A 19832-nucleotide genomic window follows, 5' to 3' on the forward strand; every position below is an offset into this window, starting at 1 on the left:
GTGTGGGGATTCCATGTGACGGGGACGGGACAGTGCATTGTTTGCCCCCCCCTCCCCAAATATACCACCAGCCGCCACTGGTCTCATATATGCAAATTCAAGATCATGTATTTACAAATCAAAGAAGTACAGGTGGTTGTAAAGAAACCAAGGGGTACGGGGTAGCAATGCAGGTGAGAGGCACCAAAAATTACATAGAAAAAACGTTATGTCAAGAAGTATAATGAAACACTGTTGTTTTTGCGAGAGGAGTATGCTGACGGCATCACAAGCTGTCGTAGATGAACAATGTTAATTGACACAAGGGATGGACACAAGGTCTCTGAACGATAAATGACTAAAAGAGAAATAAAAAGCCAAAAAGAAGAAGGGAGCAAGGAAAGAATACACTCCAACAAGGCTATTAGGTAGTGGTGGCAGAGCCACCTTCAGCCCAAGTAAAGAACTCTGAAGAGTAGCGGAACACAGACCAGACCAGACCACAGAAGAACAGTTTTTCAGCTTCCTGAGCCAGCAAACGTTGCAGATCTCTTATACGGTCCACCTCAATCGCCCAGTCCTCAAGGGAGGGCGTAGTCGTCAATATCTAATGGCGGGGAATAACTACCCTAGCCGCAGCCAGGAAGTGTCGCAGGATGCCTTTCTTTACACATTTGAAAGATCCAGGAAACATAGACAAGAGGACCACCTCAGGTGAGGGCTGGATAGAGGTCGCCATCAGCTCAGAGTACAGGTCAAAGATTTGTTGCCAAAATCTCTTTACAGGGGGCAAGCCCACCAGATGTGTAGCATGGTGCCTCTGGATACAAGACAGTGCCAACAAGTGTCTGGTGAGGAAGGGTTAAAGCATCGCATGGGCATGTTTTTGTTGTTTTATTGGGGAAAACAACTTGGATGGGGTATAGAGATTATGGGATGCACAACTTTACTTGAAGGTCAATGATGGGGACAACTTCCTTCTCTATGTAATCCAGAAAAATGAACAGAAACAGTCTCTATGAACTTGACAAGGAAATCCCCCTTTATGGGAGCTTTGGGTCCCCGGAGTAGAACTTTAGCAAAGGAGCCCAATGTCCACTTTTCATGAAGTGGTTAAAAACATATAAAAACCGTGCAACAAAAACACACTGAAAGCCACACTAGGGTTGCCACCTGTCTGGGCTTCACCCAGACAGTCCGGGTTTTGAGACCACCTGAAACCCAGACACAATATTCAGAATGGACTGTGGCTCCAAAAGTAGCCAAGTACCACAACTGCCGAGTGCATAGGTGTGCACGTGGGCCCCATCCCCATACACGGACAGGAGAGAAGAGAAGGCTTGATCTGCTCCTCCTTCATTCGCCTCTACCCTTCTGTCTGCCTACCCACACACCAATGCCCGGCGTTCTGGGCCTCAGGAAAGGGATGTGTGGGCTGGACGTTTCAAGCTCATCAACCAGCAGATACATCATGGAAGAAAGGTGTCAATGCCTGAGCCTCCATCCTTGGGTGAATGAGCTCACCATCAAATGTCTGTGACTGAAGTCTCCCCCTCCTCCCTCCCTTCTCTCTCCTGTCTCCAAGCGAGTGAGTACACTTATGTAAGGGTAAATCAAAATGTAGGGGTGCCCTGTGGACTCTGATGTAGGGGGGCTTTGAGAACCCTAATTTAAAGTGGGAATGCTGGGAACTCTGATGTAAGTGGGAGGTTTGGTGAGCAGAAACCCCCTTACATCAGAGTTCTCCTTTACACCAGAGTCCACAGTGTCCCCCCTTAAAAATAAAATTTTGCAGTGCGTGGCTAAAGTGTTCGGGTTTGGCTTGAAGAAAAGGTGGCAACCCTAAGCAGCACTGGTGCGAACCTAGGCTAACTATCTATCTTGGTTGCAATGCAGATGAGAAAAGTAAAATGTATTCCCGTCTCTTGCAGCAGCTAGAAGTCTGTGTTATGCCGCGTACACACGAGCGGACTTTACGGCAGACTTGGTCCGGCGGACTGGAGTCCGTCAGATAATTCGATCGTGTGTGGGCTCCAGCGGACTTTTTTTCCCAAAAGTCCGACGGACCTAGAAATGAAACATGTTTCAAATCTTTCCAACGGACTCGAGTCCGGTCCCAAAGTCCGCTCGTCTGTATGCTAGTCCGATGGACAAAACCGACGCTAGGGCAGCTATTGGCTACTGGCTATGAACTTCCTTGTTTTAGTCCGGTCGTACGTCATCACGTACGAATCCGGCGGACTTTGGTTGATCATGTGTAGGCAAGTCCGTTCACTCGAAAAGTCAGTCGAAAAGTCCGCTCGTGTGTGCGCGGCATAAAACTCAGAGCTACTGACGTGTGCCGTACATCAGTGGCAGCAAAAAGGTTATACAAGTAAAAAGCACTTCAAATGGTAAGCAGCAATGTATTCTGTGTGAATGGGAACATGTGCAAAAGTGGAAATACACTTTAACCACTTGATATCCGCGCTGTAGCCGAATGATGGCTACAGTGCGGACCTGAATTCCCGGGAGGCCGTCATATGATGGCCTCCCCTGTGCACGCGCCCCGCGGGCGCCCTACAGGACGCGTGTGGAGCGCGCTGTGATCACGAGTCACTGAGACACGGGTGATCACCGATCCAAGTAAGGGGCCGGTCCCGGCCTCTTACCATGTGATCAGCTGTCAGCCAATGACAGCTGATCACATGATCAAAACAAAAGCTCTGTGATCGTTTTTTTTTTTTCCCGGCTCACCAGCAAGGGACATCGGTCCCGAAGAGGAGGAGGCAGTAATGTCTCAATTGTGCCTCAATTGTGCCACCAGTACCCCCTGCCAGTGCCACCTGACATTGCATCATCACAGTGCCCACCAGTGCCACGTATCAATGCCCATGAGTGCCACCTATCAATGCACACCATTGCCACCTAACAATGCCCCCCAGTGGTGCCAATCAGTGCCACCTAGCAGTGTTGCAGATCAATGTACCAGATCAGTGCCCATTATTGCCACCAATCAGTGCCCATCACTGCCACCCATCTGTGCCCATCACTGCCACCTATCAGTGCCCATCACTGCCGCCTCATCAGCGTACATCAATGAAGGAGGAAAATTAGACTTTTTAAAATTTTATAACAAAAAAAAAATGTTTTTTTAAAAATTCGGTCTTTTTAAATTTTTTTAACAAAAAATAAAAACCACAGGAGGTGATCAAATACCACCAAAAGAAAGCTCTATTTGTGGGGAAAAAATGATAAAAATGTCATTTGGGTACAGTGTTGTATGACTTCACAATTGTCATTCAAAGTGCATCAGCACTGAAAGCTGAAAATTGGTCTGGATAGGAGGGGGGTTTAAGTGCCCAGTAAGCAAGTGGTTAAATACTTCTTGCTGAGACTGCAGTACTTGTATGTGACGGTAGATAGCAGCAGACTTCATATTCCGCCCTGTAAAAAAAAGTGAAAATGAAAGAAGTTTAGTGGTGGTGAAGTCGGAGAACTCCGGGTGGGGTCCTCTCAATTGAAATGGGCCTCAGGAGAAATATCTAAACAAGATGTGTCCCGGGGGAAAGTTTCTAGTATGGAACGCAATGATAGCGCTAATTCTAATCAGCTTTCCCTTCCTGGGCTATACACAGACAGGTGAGTGTCTCTTTGCATGTCGGGGTGAGCAAAGGGTTAATGGTTAGAGTGTGACTACGGTGAGATAGGCGGGCTGACATATTCTTCTGTAGTGTTCCATGTTCTACTTTATAACGGTATGTTAGACTTAATGCACAGTGCAGCTCAAAGAAGCTTCTCCTACAGGTGTCTGAGCTTTTATTTTTTTTTCTGCCTGTTAACTCCCCTCCATGTCTATAGGCACTACCGGCCAGGGATCTCCAAACTTTCTAAACAAAGAGCCGGCTTATTAAACATGTGCGATTAGTTTTGTACGAATCGGAAATTCGTACGAATTTCCGAAAATTCGTACATTCGTGAGGATCCGAAATACGAATTTTTATGCATGCGAATTTTGTACGAAATTTCGTTTACGAACTTCTGATTAATTTATCATAACGAACTTTCGTTATTGTTACGAAAGGTTAACGAAACTAAAAGTTAAATACCCAGGAAGTCAATACACAGCACAGGGATGGGGGGAGCCCCTCATAATGAGCACAGCACAGGGATGGGGGAGCCCCTCATAATGAGCAGATCACAGGGATGGGGGGAGCCCCTCATAATGAGCACAGCACAGGGATGGTGGGAGCCCCTCATAATGAGCACAGCACAGGGATGGTGGGAGCCCCTCATAATGAGCACAACACAGGGATGGTGGGAGCCCCTCATAATGAGCACAGCACAGGGATGGTGGGAGCCCCTCATAATGAGCACAGCACAGGGATGGTGGGAGCCCCTCATAATGAGCACAGCACAGGGATGGTGGGAGCCCCTCATAATGAGCACAGCACAGGGATGGTGGGAGCCCCTCATAATGAGCACAGCACAGGGATGGGGGGAGCCCCTTATAATGAGCACAGCACAGGGATGGGGGGAGCCCCTCATAATGAGCACAGCACAGGGATGGTGGGAGCCCCTCATAATGAGCACAGCACAGGGATGGTGGGAGCCCCTTATAATGAGCACAGCACAGGGATGGGGGGAGCCCCTCATAATGAGCACAGCACAGGGATGGTGGGAGCCCCTCATAATGAGCACAGCACAGGGATGGTGGGAGCCCCTCATAATGAGCACAGCACAGGGATGGTGGGAGCCCCTCATAATAAGCACAGAACAGGGATGGGGGGAGCCCCTCATAATAAGCACAGAACAGGGATGGTGGGAGCCCCTCATAATGATAAATTTATCATAACGAACTTTCGTTATTGTTACAAAAAGTTTACGAACCTAACGGAAATTCGTATTTCGTACGAATCCGAATTGAATTTCGCACACGAATTACGTATTAATACGAAACTAAACAAATTTATTGACGGCGCACATGTCTACGGTTTATTGTCCTTCAGGCTTTAGGGGGGAGGGGCGAACTGTGACCAGCGGGAGTGGAAATTTTCCTGGCATCGGTGGGAGTAAACATTGTCATGTTTGGCATTAGCGGGGGGAATAATGCCCCATCGCTGGTATCACTGGGAGAAATAGTGGCCCATCATTGGGTGTCAGTTGGCAGAATAGTGTTTGGTATCAGTTGGAGGAAACGTGCCCCAAAGGCCAGATAAAGGCAAGCAAAGGGCCACATCTGGCCCCAGGGCCGCAGTTTGGAGACCACTGCTATAGGCATTTTCAGGTGTTTAGTGGCAGGGGAGTTTACAGGCAGAAAAAAAAAACAGCTTCTTTTATATGCGCGTTAACACGCGTTCCTACATCCAGTGTTAATGCATTCTATTGACCAAAACAGAAAGTGAGCAGAAATCCCTCCAAAGTGAGCTCTTGTTTTGTTTGTGTCTGTATGTGGGCATGTGTGGGGTGGGGCAGGATCTTTAATTTATTAGTCAGTTGTCAGTTAAAGTGACGTAGTGCCGTATTGCAAAAAATGGCCTGGTCATTAACAGGGTAAATCCTTCCAGGACTGAAGGGGTTAATCTTTCATTTTTTTAACCTCTTTAACCACTTACTGGTCAGGCCTTTCTCTGACATTTGTTGTTTACATGTAAAAATCAGTATTTTTTTGCTAGAAAATTACTTTAACCCCCCCCAAAACATTATTTATATATATATATATATATATATATATATATATATATATATATATATATATATATTTTAGCAGAGACCCTAGAGAATAAAATGGCAGTCATTCCAATATTTTATGTCACACAGTATTTGCAATTTTTTGTATTTTATGTCACACTGTATTTGCAATTTTTTGAGAAAAAATATAATTTAATGAATTGAAAGAAAAACAAAACAGCAAAGTTAGCCCAATTTTTTGTATAATGTAAAAGATGATGTTACGCCGAGTAAACAGATTGTCAGGTCACCTTGAGGCTGGGTGACAGATGCACACCGTTGGGATCAGGAGTGCACCACAAGGTAGTGGACCCTACGGCTGACTGCTGCGGATGGGAATCCGGGTGGTAAGGAAGGCAGGGCCGCTGGGACACCAACACTGATCCCACCGGGGTTAGAGCGTAAGATTCCCTGGGGCGCGGAGTCTAAGAGCCAGCAGGTGTTCACCAGAGCCTCTGATGGTGAGGATGGACTGGGCTGCAACTGGCTCCAGGTCGCGGCCCCCAGGGTCCCCCAGCTCACACCCACAGTAGGCAACAGGAGGATAGGGATAGTAAAGGAATAAGCCAAGGTCAGGGCCACAAGCAGACAAGGACAACAGAGTTCACGCCAAGATTCAGGGTCACAGGCAAACAGGGATAGTCGAGTTCAAGCCAAAAGGTCAGGGTCACAAGCAGACAGGAATAGTTGAGAACATGCCAAAGTCGGTAACAGAAACAACCGTAGAGCACACGGCAGGCAGGAACAGGAAGCCAAACACACACAGGTTGATCAGCAGGGCTGGCCTGCCGTGCAGAGATTAATATAGAGTTCTCTGATAGGAGCTGGGGTGGAGCCATGCTAGAGGAGAGTTAATAAAAGCAGTCAGGTGAGAGGCAGCTGGTCTTTGGAGATGAACACATGGAAACAGGTATGCTGACAAACAGACTCTATTGCATAACCATGACACAGATACTTAACATGTCCTAGATAGCAAGCAATTGTGCTGCAAGTTTGAAAATGACTTGCTAAGCTATTGCTAGAGTTGCCAGGCTTCACAAGTTTGTTACACATGTAGCAATGGTAGATTTCTAATCTACCGCTTATATGTAAATTTAGTGGATCATCTGTGCTGTACATAGTTCAAATTTAATCTATGGCTAAATTAGCCTCTGTTCCAGCATTGGCTGTGTTGCGTGCAGTTCCGCACTGTTGCCTGTAGGTGTCGTTGTCACCATAGGTCAGTGTTGGAAAGCAACAAGCTGAAGTATATTGAGTGCCCTTCTTCTCGGAGGCAACTCGGCAGAGGTGGTCCGCTGCTGTGCATTCTGGGAGAAGGTAATTAAGGGGCAGACACCATTTTTCTTTCTTTCACCTGCTGGCCCTCCTGGTCTAAAGGTATGTGACGGGGAGTTCTATCTCGTGGCCTTCCAGGCCGGAGGGTTGCGTTGCTGCAGCCGTGCGAGTGGGCCCAGAAGCCTGTCTGGGGCCTACTACTACAGAGATGGTCCTGTGCTGTCTGTCCTGCGGGAAGAAGCCGGACGGACAATTGAGAAGACCCAGGGGAGGACCCGTCTTTGGAGATGACCAAGCGGAATGCTGGTGTCTCAATAGGGGCCTGGTGACTCGATTGGAGGTAATCTAACCTACCACACAAGTACTGCCGGGTCGGCTTAAAGGTTCTGGTACTGTGTTGCTGTTCATCTAAAACTACTACATCCTGTGGCAGAGGATCGTACAGTTACATCGTTCTTCTCAAGTCTGTGGCAGAGACTTTTCTTTTGTGCGTGCTACGTTCCAGCTGCTAGGTCAGTGAGAGAGATCTATCCGGGCGGGCAAAGATTTAATCTTGGACTGAAGGTATATTCGTCCCAAGATTTAAAGTCCTCAGTGATATAAAGAAAAAGGTATTTGAACTTCCCTGCAGCTCTTCTACCTCTTTCCTGCTACTTCAAGTTACTTCCTATTAAAGCATTGAAAAAGTACTAAAGTGACTGGTGCCTACATCGTCAGAGACAAAGCTCAACATGGACTCTAAGTTCTGATATTGGTGAAACTAAAGGTAAAAAAGTGACGAAAACAGCCCGATCAAAATCAGCAGCTCCTAAAGGAATTATTGCTACACACAATTGCAGCAAGTCCGCATGACTCCAGATCAACATTCTTTGCAAACATTCTGCAAGTCTGCTGCAAGTTCTGGTTCATTTATGATGTGCAATAGTCATCCCACCACAGGGGGGCACTGTGGCTGAATAAGGGACGCGTGGATTCCAATGGGGGGGGGTTGTAAGCACGTGATTAGAGCCAGAGGCTCTAATAGGCTTCAAAATAGGGTGGGCTTGGGGCGCAGGGCACTGCGCCCTGAGCCCACCCAGTTGTGTGACAATAGTGAATATTCACTATTGTCACACTGATCCTCCTCCCGGCCAATCAGGAAACGGGTCCTGAGACCCATCACCCGATGGCTGAAAGTACAGGCAATCCTATTGGACACCTAGGAGGAGGGAGGAGACGCACGGCAGAAGCCGCTGTGATGCAGAGGAGGAGGTAGATTCCGCCCATAGGAGCACTACCCACCCTTGACCTAAATGGGGCAAGTGTGGGGCTGAATGACCGACTGCTTGCAAGTGGGATGGGGAGTGGGGGTGGGTTGACCTGTCTGTCTGACAGCCTGGGGGGGTGGTTGTTAGTCGCCGCCCTGAAAAAAAATCAGCCGCCACTGCTCACCACTGCAACTTTGCTCTTGTTAGAGACTTGCCATGCAAATTTGCTACAAATTGGAAAAGTGTCAACTAGTGGCACGTTATCCTTGCTATCTGGGGTCATGCTTTAAAGTTGTGCACGCTCGTGGAATGGTGACAAACTTTGGTGCTTAAAAATCTCCATAGGCGACACTTTAATTTTTTTTTTTTATCGGTTAACAGTTTACAGTTACAGAGAAGGTCTAGCGCTAGAATTATTTTTTTCTTGCTCTAACAATCACGCCGATAACTCACATGTGTGGTTTGAACACTGTTTACATATGCATCTTTATTGAGAGATCTGGGGTCAAGAAGACCCCAGATCTCTCTGTACTACCACTTGTACCTACAGGTAAGTCTATAATAAGGCTCATCTGTAGGTATTGTGAATATCTCCTAAACTTGCACAGTTTAGGAGATATTTAGAGTGCATGCAGCCGATGACATCATCGGTGCATGCGCTCTGAAGGTCTGGCTTAAAGTGGCCTGTGCCGGAAATGTTGGTTCCCACACGCATTCGTGGGAGTGACATCATCACGCCCCCGGCCACTCATGTAGCCGGAGGCTGCAAACCCAAAAGGAAGACTAGGGGAAGATGTCAGCTGTCTCAGCGGTGACATTATGGCACAAGAACGCTTTTTTCTAAGGTAAGTTTCTTAGAATGTGCTAGTATATGATGCATACCAGCACATTATGACACTGCCTTGCAGAATTTTTTTTTTTTTTTAAGCACTAGCGGTTTACATCCGCTTTAAAAGCAAAAAAAAAATGTGTGTATGAATACTCAGGCACGGAAAGTGCTGTCTTTTCTCTCACTTCCTTGGATAAAGGTATCTGCCAGTACCCCTTGGTGAGGTCTAAGGTGGTAATATACTGGACTGGACCTAGCCTCTCTATCAGCTTGTCTACTTGTTGCATTGGATATGCATCAAACTTCAATACTTTAATTTTTCTGAAGTTGGGCTTTGGTACCAATACAGTCAAGCCTGTCCATTCACCCTGCAATTCCTTAATGATATTGAGTTCTAGCATTTTTTGAACTTCCTCCGAAACAGCTTTCCTGTGTGCCTCAGGAATCTGATAGGGTTTTACTCAGACCTTTACATTATTCTCCCTAACAATGTCATGCGTGATCATTCTTATAAGATCTGGCAGTCCTGAAAAGATCTCCCTATTCCTTTGTAAAAAAAACTTTTATCTGTTGACTTCATTGGCATGGATAGGGTGGTAGATTTGATATGACTTCCCAAGTTGGTGTACTTTATAATTTACTTCACCAACCGTTGGCCACGTGGATAGAAACACACTCTACATGGTGGGTATAAGAACAGCTACTCTGTCCACAACCTGGAACTGTTTAAGTTTGGTGGACTACTTTTACAGCCTGCTCTGAGCTTCTTGTCCTTTCTGTAGATGCTCCGTTACCAGTGGCATCACCTTAGCAATTATCTCAATTATTTGGGTTATATGTACTACCACCATCTTACTTGGTGAGGATTCGTTTTCCCAGGTTTCTTTAACCAGGAGGTATTTGCACGTACACCAACTCAAACGCGGAAAACCAGGTGGATGTGTGAGGTACCTCTCTAATAGCAAACATTAGTACCTGGAGTGAACAGTTCCAACCTTTTGTATAACTCTCTTGAGCATAGATTTTACCACTTTGTTAAACCTATCAACTAGTCCATCTGTCTGTGAGTGATAGACAAAGGTACGCATATGTTTAACCTGGAACAACTTGCACAAGTCTGCCATGACCTTCAAATTGAACAAAGTGCCTTGGTTCATCAGGATTTTCTTATGGAACCCAGTTCCATATTAAATAATTCCTAAGCAATCGCTTTTGAGGAAGTCTGCCTCTGGATAGCTTGTTGCATAATCGAGTACCACAAGGTACAAATACTGGTGACCCCAGGCCAATTTCACCAAGGGTTCCACCAGATCCATTGCAATACGCTCAAAAAACAGCTTGATAATAGGATGAGGCACCATAGGGTTCCTAAAATGTGACACTGGAGCAGTTAGCTGACAAGCAGGACAGGAAGGACAATACCTTTTTAGCCAATAGAACCGGTCTGTTATCTTGCCTTGTTCTCTCCATCCCAGGTGTCCTTCTAATGCGTCATTGTGAGCCAAGTTGATTGGCATGTGTCAAAAAGGCTGGGGAACCAGTAAATGGTTCACAAATTCACCCTGGACTTTATTGGCTCGATATAGCAAATCACTATTGACCGCAAAGGGTGTAAGCCTTCTTTAGGCCTCAGGATGATACTTGTGATACCTTATCAATTACTGTGGCATTATGTTTAACATGGGGTCCCCACATTTGGGTGGTTCCAAATGCACTCCTTGACACCTGCAGGTCATGATGTGCCAGACTAGAGGACTCTTCCCCTTTATCCTTATCGGACATAATCTGTAGTGGGGAAGTTTCCCAACCATGACCTGCATAGAAGATTCAATCCCCTCAAGGGTCTCCTTGGTCTGTAGACCATCTACCACAGGTGTGGTTCCCCCAATAGTAATAGAGTTATGAGGCTGTCCCACTGGTCCTTAGGCCACCCCTCTCTCTCCGCCGTGTGTTCAAAAATTGTCAAGAACACAAACTTTCAACATCATTGTGGGGAGTGAGTTTTTATAAACACCATTCCCTCTACAAATACTAATGATGGGTTGCCATTCCTCCCACTGACATCAATGATGGGGCACTATTTCTCTCACAGACACCAATGATGGGGCACTATTCCTTCCACTGACATCAATCATTGGGCACTGTTCTCATAGACACTGTTGGGCACTGTTCTCATAGACACTAACAATGGGGTACTGTTCCTACCTTGAATACAAACAATGGGGTACAATTCCTTCTATTGTTATCCAATTATAGGGCATTCCTTCCACTAAATCCAATGATGGGACGCTGTTTGCGCTCACCAACACAACAATGTTTTCCAATCCCACTGGCCACTGTCTGGCCCCTCTAAAGCCTCAAGAACAGTAAACTGGCCCTTTGTTCAGAAAGTTAGGAGACCCCTGCTTTAGGATATAGGTGTGTATGTTTTTATAACCAATGGTGAGCCGTATGCACTCACCCCTTTGTTACCTCCAGAGGGTTCCCAGATACCATACACACTAATGTTCAAAAAGTAAGAGGGATGAGACTTCAATTTATTCTTATATGCTTTAATAGACATCACAAAGGAGGAAGACTATTTGGCTTTTTTATTGCTTATTAAAATTCTGAATGCCACCTTCATCCCACTAGCTTGCTTTAGTATGATCATATTTGTCTGTTTTCAGCATTAAAGATCATGGATAGCCCGTCACCTGTTGAAGCGCTCCTGGGACATAATGTGACAATCCCTTGTGTTCTAACTGACAAAGATCAACCACAAAGGGATCTGAATCTGGATCTGTCTACGGATTCTGTGCTCTGGGAGATGATTTCATTGAGTGGAAGTGAACGTAAGGTATATCAGCTTAGAAATGGCCACCATGCACCATATAGACAAAAGTCTAATGTTGAAGAGAATGAATTTAAAAGCGGCAACGCCAGTCTCACCCTGTACAACGTTCAGAAAACCGATGAAGGGAAGTACATCTGTAATGTGGTTGTTGCTGGGAATCCGCTCACAGCTTCTCTCAAGGTGGAGGTGTCAGGTAGGTGAGAACACTAAATACAATGTGCATGAGATGAATAATTTAAATATATACATATATATACACACACACACACACACACACACACACACACACACACAGTATATATACACTGTATATATATATTATTTAAAAAAATCAAGATTAAAGTAATTGTAAATGCTTTTTTTAACAAACAGGTTTATACTTGCCTGCAACCTAACAGAGCAGCCCTAAACCTCCTCTTCTCAGGTCCCCCTCCGCCGCTCCTGGCTCCTCCCCTTCACCAAGTGCCCCAATAGAAAGTAGCTCAAGGTCGCTCCCGAACCTTGGCCCCGCCCACCAACTCTGGCTTTGATTGACCAGGACGTGAGGGGAGAGAAGAGCTGCAGATGGGCACAGCGCTGGATCGAATGAAGGATCAGATAAGTAAAAGGAGGGGTGAGGAGGGATACTGATACCTAAACATTTTTTACCTCAATTGCTTCCCACCATGCCTATGGCAGAATGACGGCTGAGCCGTCCCAGCCTGAGTGGATGTAATATGACGTCCTCCCAGCTGCAAGCCCCCTACGCGCTCTAGCAGCTGTGCTGTGGCTCGATCTGTCACCTGTGTCCACAGGGCCCCGATACAATGTGATCGCTGTGACCAATCACATCGATCACGTGACAGTTGTACAAAATGAATGGCTTTCGTTGTGTACTATTGTGAGGATCTCTGTGATTGGTCACAATGATCACATAAAGGTACACACAGGACCAATCATAGCACATCTGTACCATGTGATAGCTGCGACCAATCACAGCTATCACAATAATACACCCTGTGAATGAATGGATACCATTTATAAAAATGATGGCTTATAAGAGTGATCGTCACTTTTATAAACAATAATAGTGTAAAAAAAAATCCTGATCACCTCTCCTGCTCTGGTCACAATATGTAAAAAAAAAAAAAAAAAATGTAAAAAAAAAAAGAAAAACAATGTTAAAAAATTAAAACAATATTTCCATTTTTTTACATACATGTAACAAAAAATTGATAAAATAAAACAATTTCATTTAATTTCTTCATCTTTCAAAAAAACTTGACAAAAATTGACAAAAATTGACAAATTCAAAAGGCAAAAGCACCAGGTTTTGAGGTGGTTAATGCAAGAAATGCATTAAAGGAGAAGTACAACCAAAGATCGTTTGGCTGTACTTCTCCTGTGGATTACAGGAGTGCAGTTCATTCTGCACTCCTGTGACCTGTTTTCAGCAGACAGCGGGCTGAAGCTCACTGTTGGCTGACATCACAGAGCCGGTCCAGGCTTTGGGAAGATAGTGACAATATGGTCGGGGTCCTGCCCACAACCCTGGACCGGCACCTGGCTAGGCGAGCCGCTGAGAGGCTGAGCCAGCTGCTCCCACCGCCTCTGCAGCCCCCAGAGCTCCAGTGAGCGTGGGGGGGAGCAGAGCAGAGAGCGGTGACTGACAGTCACCAGCTCTCTGCTCACGGAGCTCTGAGAACCGAGAGATCAACGGTGTTTTATCACTCTGTTCTCAGTCTTAGAGCCAGACCGATGCTGCATCCAAATAGGTAGGTATGATTCTTGAAAAAAATAGATCCCCATATTCTCTTTTACAGTGGTAGTGAACTCTGTTACACCACTTATACCTGCAGGTAAGACTTTAACTTTAAGACTTTAACAAGAGTTACCTGTAGATACTGTGAATATCTCCCTAAAGTGGTGCTTGCTTGATGTTTGTTATTTTTAAAGAAAAAAAAATGAAGACTTTGGTCTTACTTAGACTACTTATGATGCATGTGTGCAATGAGTACGGCTAATTTTGGCTGTTTGATTTTCCCAGCGATGCCAATCGTCACCTTGTCTTCTTACAACATCATGACTCAGCTTGGCAATGAGCAATCTGTTACATGCTACATACATAAGTTCTATCCAGAATATGTGAAAATTCGGTGGGAGAAGCGCAGTGCCGCCTCTGAGATAACGGCCTTGGACAAAGAGACTTGTAACAGCGTGCCGACACAGGCCGATGACGGAACATTTGATGTAACCAGCCGTATGTCTGTGAAACCATCAAGTGTACGTGAAGATGGAGACCAATATTTCTGCATTGTCAGTCACAGATCCTTGAAGAGTGACTATAACGGGAGTTTTATTGTTACAGTGAAAGGTAATGGACTGGTACTTCAACATGTTTAAAGAAAATATCAGGATCCCTGCATGGGTCTAATTTAATTCAATTTTTTTTTATTATTATTATTCAGCTGTTGCATACCTCCCAACTTTTTGAGATGGAAATGAGGGACACCTATCAGCAAAAGTATGCAGGCATAGGACACACCCCTTGCCACGCCCCCCTTAAAGGAGAATTGTACAAAAAAACAAGATTGGTTGAACCCACAAGTGCTTTTTTTTTTAACCACTACTATTCCTTTATATTGGCTTTTGGAATTTACAAATGCAGCAATTTAGAAATCAGATAAAAGGTTTAGCGCTGGAAAACACTTTTTAATAGATAACAAGTGCATTTTATATACATCTATACAGATCAGAGCAAAATGAGGGACGAATGAGGGACAGAGGGACATTGCTCCAAATCAGGGACAGTCCCTCAGAATCAGGGACAGTTGGGAGCTATGGCTGTTGACAGACAATCTAAGGCATCATGTGCAGGTGCCACCACTCGCAAGGCTAGCAGATTGAGAGCAGAAGCTGTGTCCATGTGAAAGCATGGGGGGAACTGCATGCTGTGAATTTTTTATGACTACTATCACCATAGCACCCAACTGTCCCTGATTTCGAGGGACTGTCCCTGATTCAGAACAATGTCACTCTGTCCCTCATTCCTCCTCATTTGTCCCTCATTTTGGTCTGATCTATAGAGTTGTATATAAAATGCACTTTTTATCTTTCAAAAAGTGTTTCCCAGCGCTAATCCTTTCATCCAAATTATAAATTGCTGCATTTGTAAATTCCAAAAGCCAATATAAAGGAATAGTAGTGGTAAAAAAAAAAAAGCACTTGTGGGTTTAACCAATCTTGTTTTTTTTGTACAATTCCCCTTTAAGGGGGCGTGGCAGGGTGTGTGTCCTATGCCTACATACATTTTCTAATAGGTGTACCTCATTCCCATCTCACAAAGTTGGGAGGCAGGGGCGGACTGACCATTGAGCCACTCTGGCACTGCCCGAGGGCCCTGGGCCACTAGGGGGCCCCATCAGGGTTGCCAGCCTCAGTAAAACCAGGGACAGTATGTATAAATCTGTGTTTTTTTTTACATCTGTCTGTGTATACTGTGTGATTGTATACTGTGTGTGTGTATACTGTGTGGCCCCATAATCTCTGATTGCCTGGGGGCCCCATAATTTCCTATTGCCCAGGGGCCCCATGAGTTATCAGTCCTCCCCTGTTGGGAGGTATGCTATCACAAAGTGTTACCATGTTGGCATTGCTTTCATGTGTGAGTTAGCGCCCCTCATGGCTGTAGGCCAAATTACTTCACCAGGCCCCACACCAGAAGGATAAAGGTCTTTTACACTTGCCAGTGACACCTGTCCCAGGACTGACTACCAAGTCATTTTGAGAGATATCACGTTTAGCATGGATTCAATTCCCCTACCCTGTTACACACATTACACGAGCACGATACACTACTTGCTTCAGCCCGAAGGCATGGAAGGAAGCTGCTGTACACTTCGTGAGGCCTTGCCCAGTCCCTAGGAAGGCTCCGTTACACAGCGGGCCCTAGTATAGGGACTCTGCCGCTTAGAAGGACAAACCATACAACCCCCAGTCTGCCCCTCCAGCCTACTCTCCTAAACTCGCTGCTCCTCCTTCCCACAACTGGTCACTCTTCGTTACCCAGAAGGTTGCCATGAAAGTTTACACTTCGTTCCCCATTCCCATTCACTTAAGGGGCACATTCTCACTTTCTCTTCGCAGTAAATCAGACCAGACAATTTCATTTCACTTCTTTTAAAGGATTAGTTGTCATACAGCTTCAACATTTTCATTGCAGTTCACAGGACAGGGTAACTTCAGGCAACCATTTCATTCTCCATTTCCCTTACTCTTAATTGGGGTGCTTATGCCGTGCTGTGGTGTTCAATACCTCTGTAATAAACTTCTTTTCCATAAAATGGAAATAAATAAGTTCAGTCCATGGTCCCATACCAGGGTCCTGCTCCACAGTAGCCTTATACTTGGTCAAGTTATTACACCTGACTTGTATGGCCTTGCTCCCAACTTCCCACAGGCCAAAAAGCATACAGGGCCTGACCTCCTCCTCCAATGTATCATGGCTGTGCCTGGCCATCTCCCATCCCTGCACTGTACACAGCCTGAGCACCGGTAGCAAGATCTCCTCCTCGGCTCCTCCCCACACAGCACATATCTGAAACTGAAATCGGATTGCACACAGCTACTATGTGCACTGTGTGTAGCTGGTCACTGCAGCCATACTGCCATTCCAACCAGGGAATTTCACAGGTCAGAACTGCAACACAGTAGCCAGATATGCCCTGTACAGATTGTAGCACTCCGATTTCAGTTTCAGCTATGTACTGTGTGTGCCTATGTTCAGTCTGTGTACAGAGCAGAGATAAGAGAGAGAACTCTTCTGAGTGCCCTGCCAGCGGTGACCCTTGTCCTCTCTCCTGCCAGCGGTGACCCTTGTCCTCTCTCCTGCCAGCAGTGACCCTTGTCCTCTCTCCTGCCAGCAGTGACCCTTGTCCTCTCTCCTGCCAGCAGTGACCCTTGTCCTCTCTCCTGCCAGCAGTGACCCTTGTCCTCTCTCCTGCCAGCAGTGACCCTTGTCCTCTCTCCTGCCAGCGGTGACCCCTATGCTCTACTTTGCCAGAGGTGACCCCTGTTCTCTGCACTGCCAGAGGTGACCCCTGTTCTCTGCCCTGCCAGAGGTGACCCCTGTTCTCTGCCCTGCCAGAGGTGACCCCTGTTCTCTGTACTGCCAGAGGTGACCCCTGTTCTCTGCACTGCCAGAGGTGACCCCTGTTCTCTGCACTGCCAGAGGTGACCCCTGTTCTCTGCTCTGCCAGAGGTGACCCCTGTTCTCTGCCCTGCCAGCAGTGCCTCTGTCCTCTCTCCTGCCAGCGGTGACCCCTGTCCAATTCCCTGCCAGCAGTGCCACTGTCCCCTGCCCTGCCCGAGATAACATCCGTCTTCTGCCCTGCCACAGGTGACCCTTGTCCTCTCTCCTGCCAGCGGTGAACCCTGTCCTCTCTCCTACCAGCAGTCACCCTTGTCCTCTCTCCTGCCAATGGTGACTCTTGTCCTCTCTCCTGCCAGCAGTCACCCTTGTCCTCTCTCCTGCCAATGGTGACTCTTGTCCTCTCTCCTGCCAGCAGTCACCCTTGTCCTCTCTCCTGCCAATGGTGACTCTTGTCCTCTCTCCTGCCAGCAGTGCCTCCGTCTTCTCTTCTACCAGCTGTGACCCCTGTCCTATCTCCTGCCAGCAGTGCCTTTGTCCTCTGCCCTGCCATAAGTGACCCCTGTCCTCTGCCCTGCCAGCAGTGACCCTTGTCTTCTCTCCTGCCCTGCTGACCCCTGTACATTGTCCTTCTAACTTCCATCTTCTGCCCCCAAGATGTTTTTTTACTGCTCCCCTACATCACACAAGCTAGAATAGATCCCACCTGGCTTATATATCTCAAAATAGGAAGTTGCACCACAGCACATATCCTGGAGACTTCAGTCTCCAAATATTAACTCATTAATGCCTGTGTACAAGTGCAGCTGCTGCGTCCCAATTGACATGAATGGGACTGCCTGCACATATATGCATGGAATTCCGGTGCATCGCCATTTGGGCAAACACGGCATCACACCAACGTATGCTATTAGGGCTGAAACAACTAATCGATTAATCGACAACTAATCGATTATGAAATTAATCGATTACTATTTTCATAATCGATTAATTGGCCAGTAACATAATGGGGTTAAAAAAAAACTAAAATGAGCTCTTTATAGTACAAAAAGAGCAAATAATCGCTACTGCAAATATTACTTTCACAGTTCTACATAAAAAAAAATTAACCCCTTACAGTAGTGATTATCTGCTTTTTTTTAGAGGGCTAATTTTAGTTTTTTTCACCCCATTATGTTACTAAACGTCTTAGACCTGGTTTACATCTATGTGTTTTTTGGTGCTTTTTGCAGAAACGCACTACAGTTCATTCACATGGTTTCCTATGGGACATGTTCACGCAAAACTGTGCTTTTTTTGCTTCAATATACTTCAATGGAGAAGCTACAGAAAAGCATGTAATGCGTTTTTGCAGCAATGTGTGTTTTTTAATCTGCCCAACAACAAATTGGCCAAAAAAATTCAAAAACGCAAATCACAGCAAAATCACGTGCACAAAAATCAAAACACACAGCAAAAAGCACTGCAGAAACCGATCAAAAGCACACTGCATAGGTGTGTACTGAGCCTTATGCTGGTCACACCGATCAATTTTCAGACGAGAATATTCAGACAAAAAATCTTTGTACATTCACTGAATAAAAGAAGGAACGTTCTTAAAATGACATTTTTTTTTTTTTAAGGAAGACATTGTTTTTGTTTTTAATAAAAAAAAAAAATGATCGCTGAGTCTGATATTTACCAGATTCACCCTTTATTAGTATATCTCCTCTAATAGTATATACAGTATATCTCCTCTAATAGTATATACAGTATATCTCCTCTAATAGTATATACAGTATATCTCCTCTAATAGTATATACAGTATATCTCTTCTAATAGTATATACAGTATATCTCCTCTAATAGTATATACAGTATATCTCCTCTAATAGTATATACAGTATATCTCTTCTAATAGTATATACAGTATATCTCTCTATATCTCTCCCTAACCATATAGTTGGTTATTTATATTTACCACTGCATATAGATATTTAAGAATAAATTGCCTTTTTTTAAAACTTTACATATTACCTAAATTATACACCACACTTTTTTTTTTTAACCGAATAATCGATTAATCGAAAAAATAAATCGGCCAACTAATCGATTATGAAAATAATCATTAGTTGCAGCCCTATATGGTATAGTACACCCGTGTGAACAAGACCTTAGCAGCTAAAAGGCATCTAAGGCTCTATATAAGCGTGTCTAAATCCAAAAACAAAAAGGAAATACATTGCAGCTTACCAGTCCTTAGATGTGGTGTCTGCATTAGTTTTCTCTTTTCAGGTCCCTTCCTTTATCAGTTAGCGCGAGTCTGCTAGTAGCTCAATTCTTATCCATGGGTGACAATGCGATCTTGCTGGACTATAAACAGCTCCCCCTCCCCTCTTTTCCATTACACGAAGAGGAGTTTTTTATTTTAAGTTTACATAAGTTACACTACATTGCCAAAAGTATTGGGACGGCTGCCTTTACACGCACATGAACTTTAATGGCATCCCAGTCTTAGTCCGTAGGGTTCAATATTGAGTTGGCCCACCCTTTACAGCTATAACAGCTTCAACTCTTCTGGGAAGGCCGTCCACAAGGTTTAGGAGTGTGTCTATGGGAAAGTTTGACCATTCTTCCAGAAGCGCATTTGTGAGGTCAGGCACTGATGTTGGATGAGAAGGCCTGGCTCACAGTCTCCACTCTAATTCATCCCTAAGGTGTTCTATTGGGTTGAGGTCAGGACTCTGTGCAGGCCAGTCAAGTTCCTCCACCCCAAACTCGCTTAGCCATATATTTATGGACCTTGCTTTTTTTTTTTTTAAAGAAACAGTGTAAAAAAAAAAAAAAATAA

The 19832-nt window shown here is 45.2% G+C and overlaps 1 protein-coding gene across 2 annotated transcripts in view; it reads left to right on the forward strand.

Annotated features, from left to right (window-relative positions):
* The first annotated feature begins 3391 nt into the window (after positions 1-3391).
* The window catches only part of LOC141111889 (uncharacterized), a 46063-nt gene continuing 29622 nt past the window's right edge, over positions 3392-19832 (forward strand). The window contains exons 1-3 of one of the 2 annotated variants that reach the window (XM_073604099.1): positions 3392-3600; positions 11709-12068; positions 13902-14228. In XM_073604099.1, coding sequence (XP_073460200.1) covers positions 3513-3600; positions 11709-12068; positions 13902-14228 — 775 coding nt within the window. In that variant the 5' untranslated portion in view covers positions 3392-3512. Of the gene's footprint in view, positions 3601-6507; positions 6599-11708; positions 12069-13901; positions 14229-19832 lie in introns of those variants that run through there. The other variant, XM_073604100.1, reaches the window with a different exon arrangement.

The sequence above is a fragment of the Aquarana catesbeiana genome, linkage group LG11 (genome assembly GCF_042186555.1).
Source record: "Aquarana catesbeiana isolate 2022-GZ linkage group LG11, ASM4218655v1, whole genome shotgun sequence".
NCBI classification, from domain to species: domain Eukaryota; kingdom Metazoa; phylum Chordata; class Amphibia; order Anura; family Ranidae; genus Aquarana; species Aquarana catesbeiana.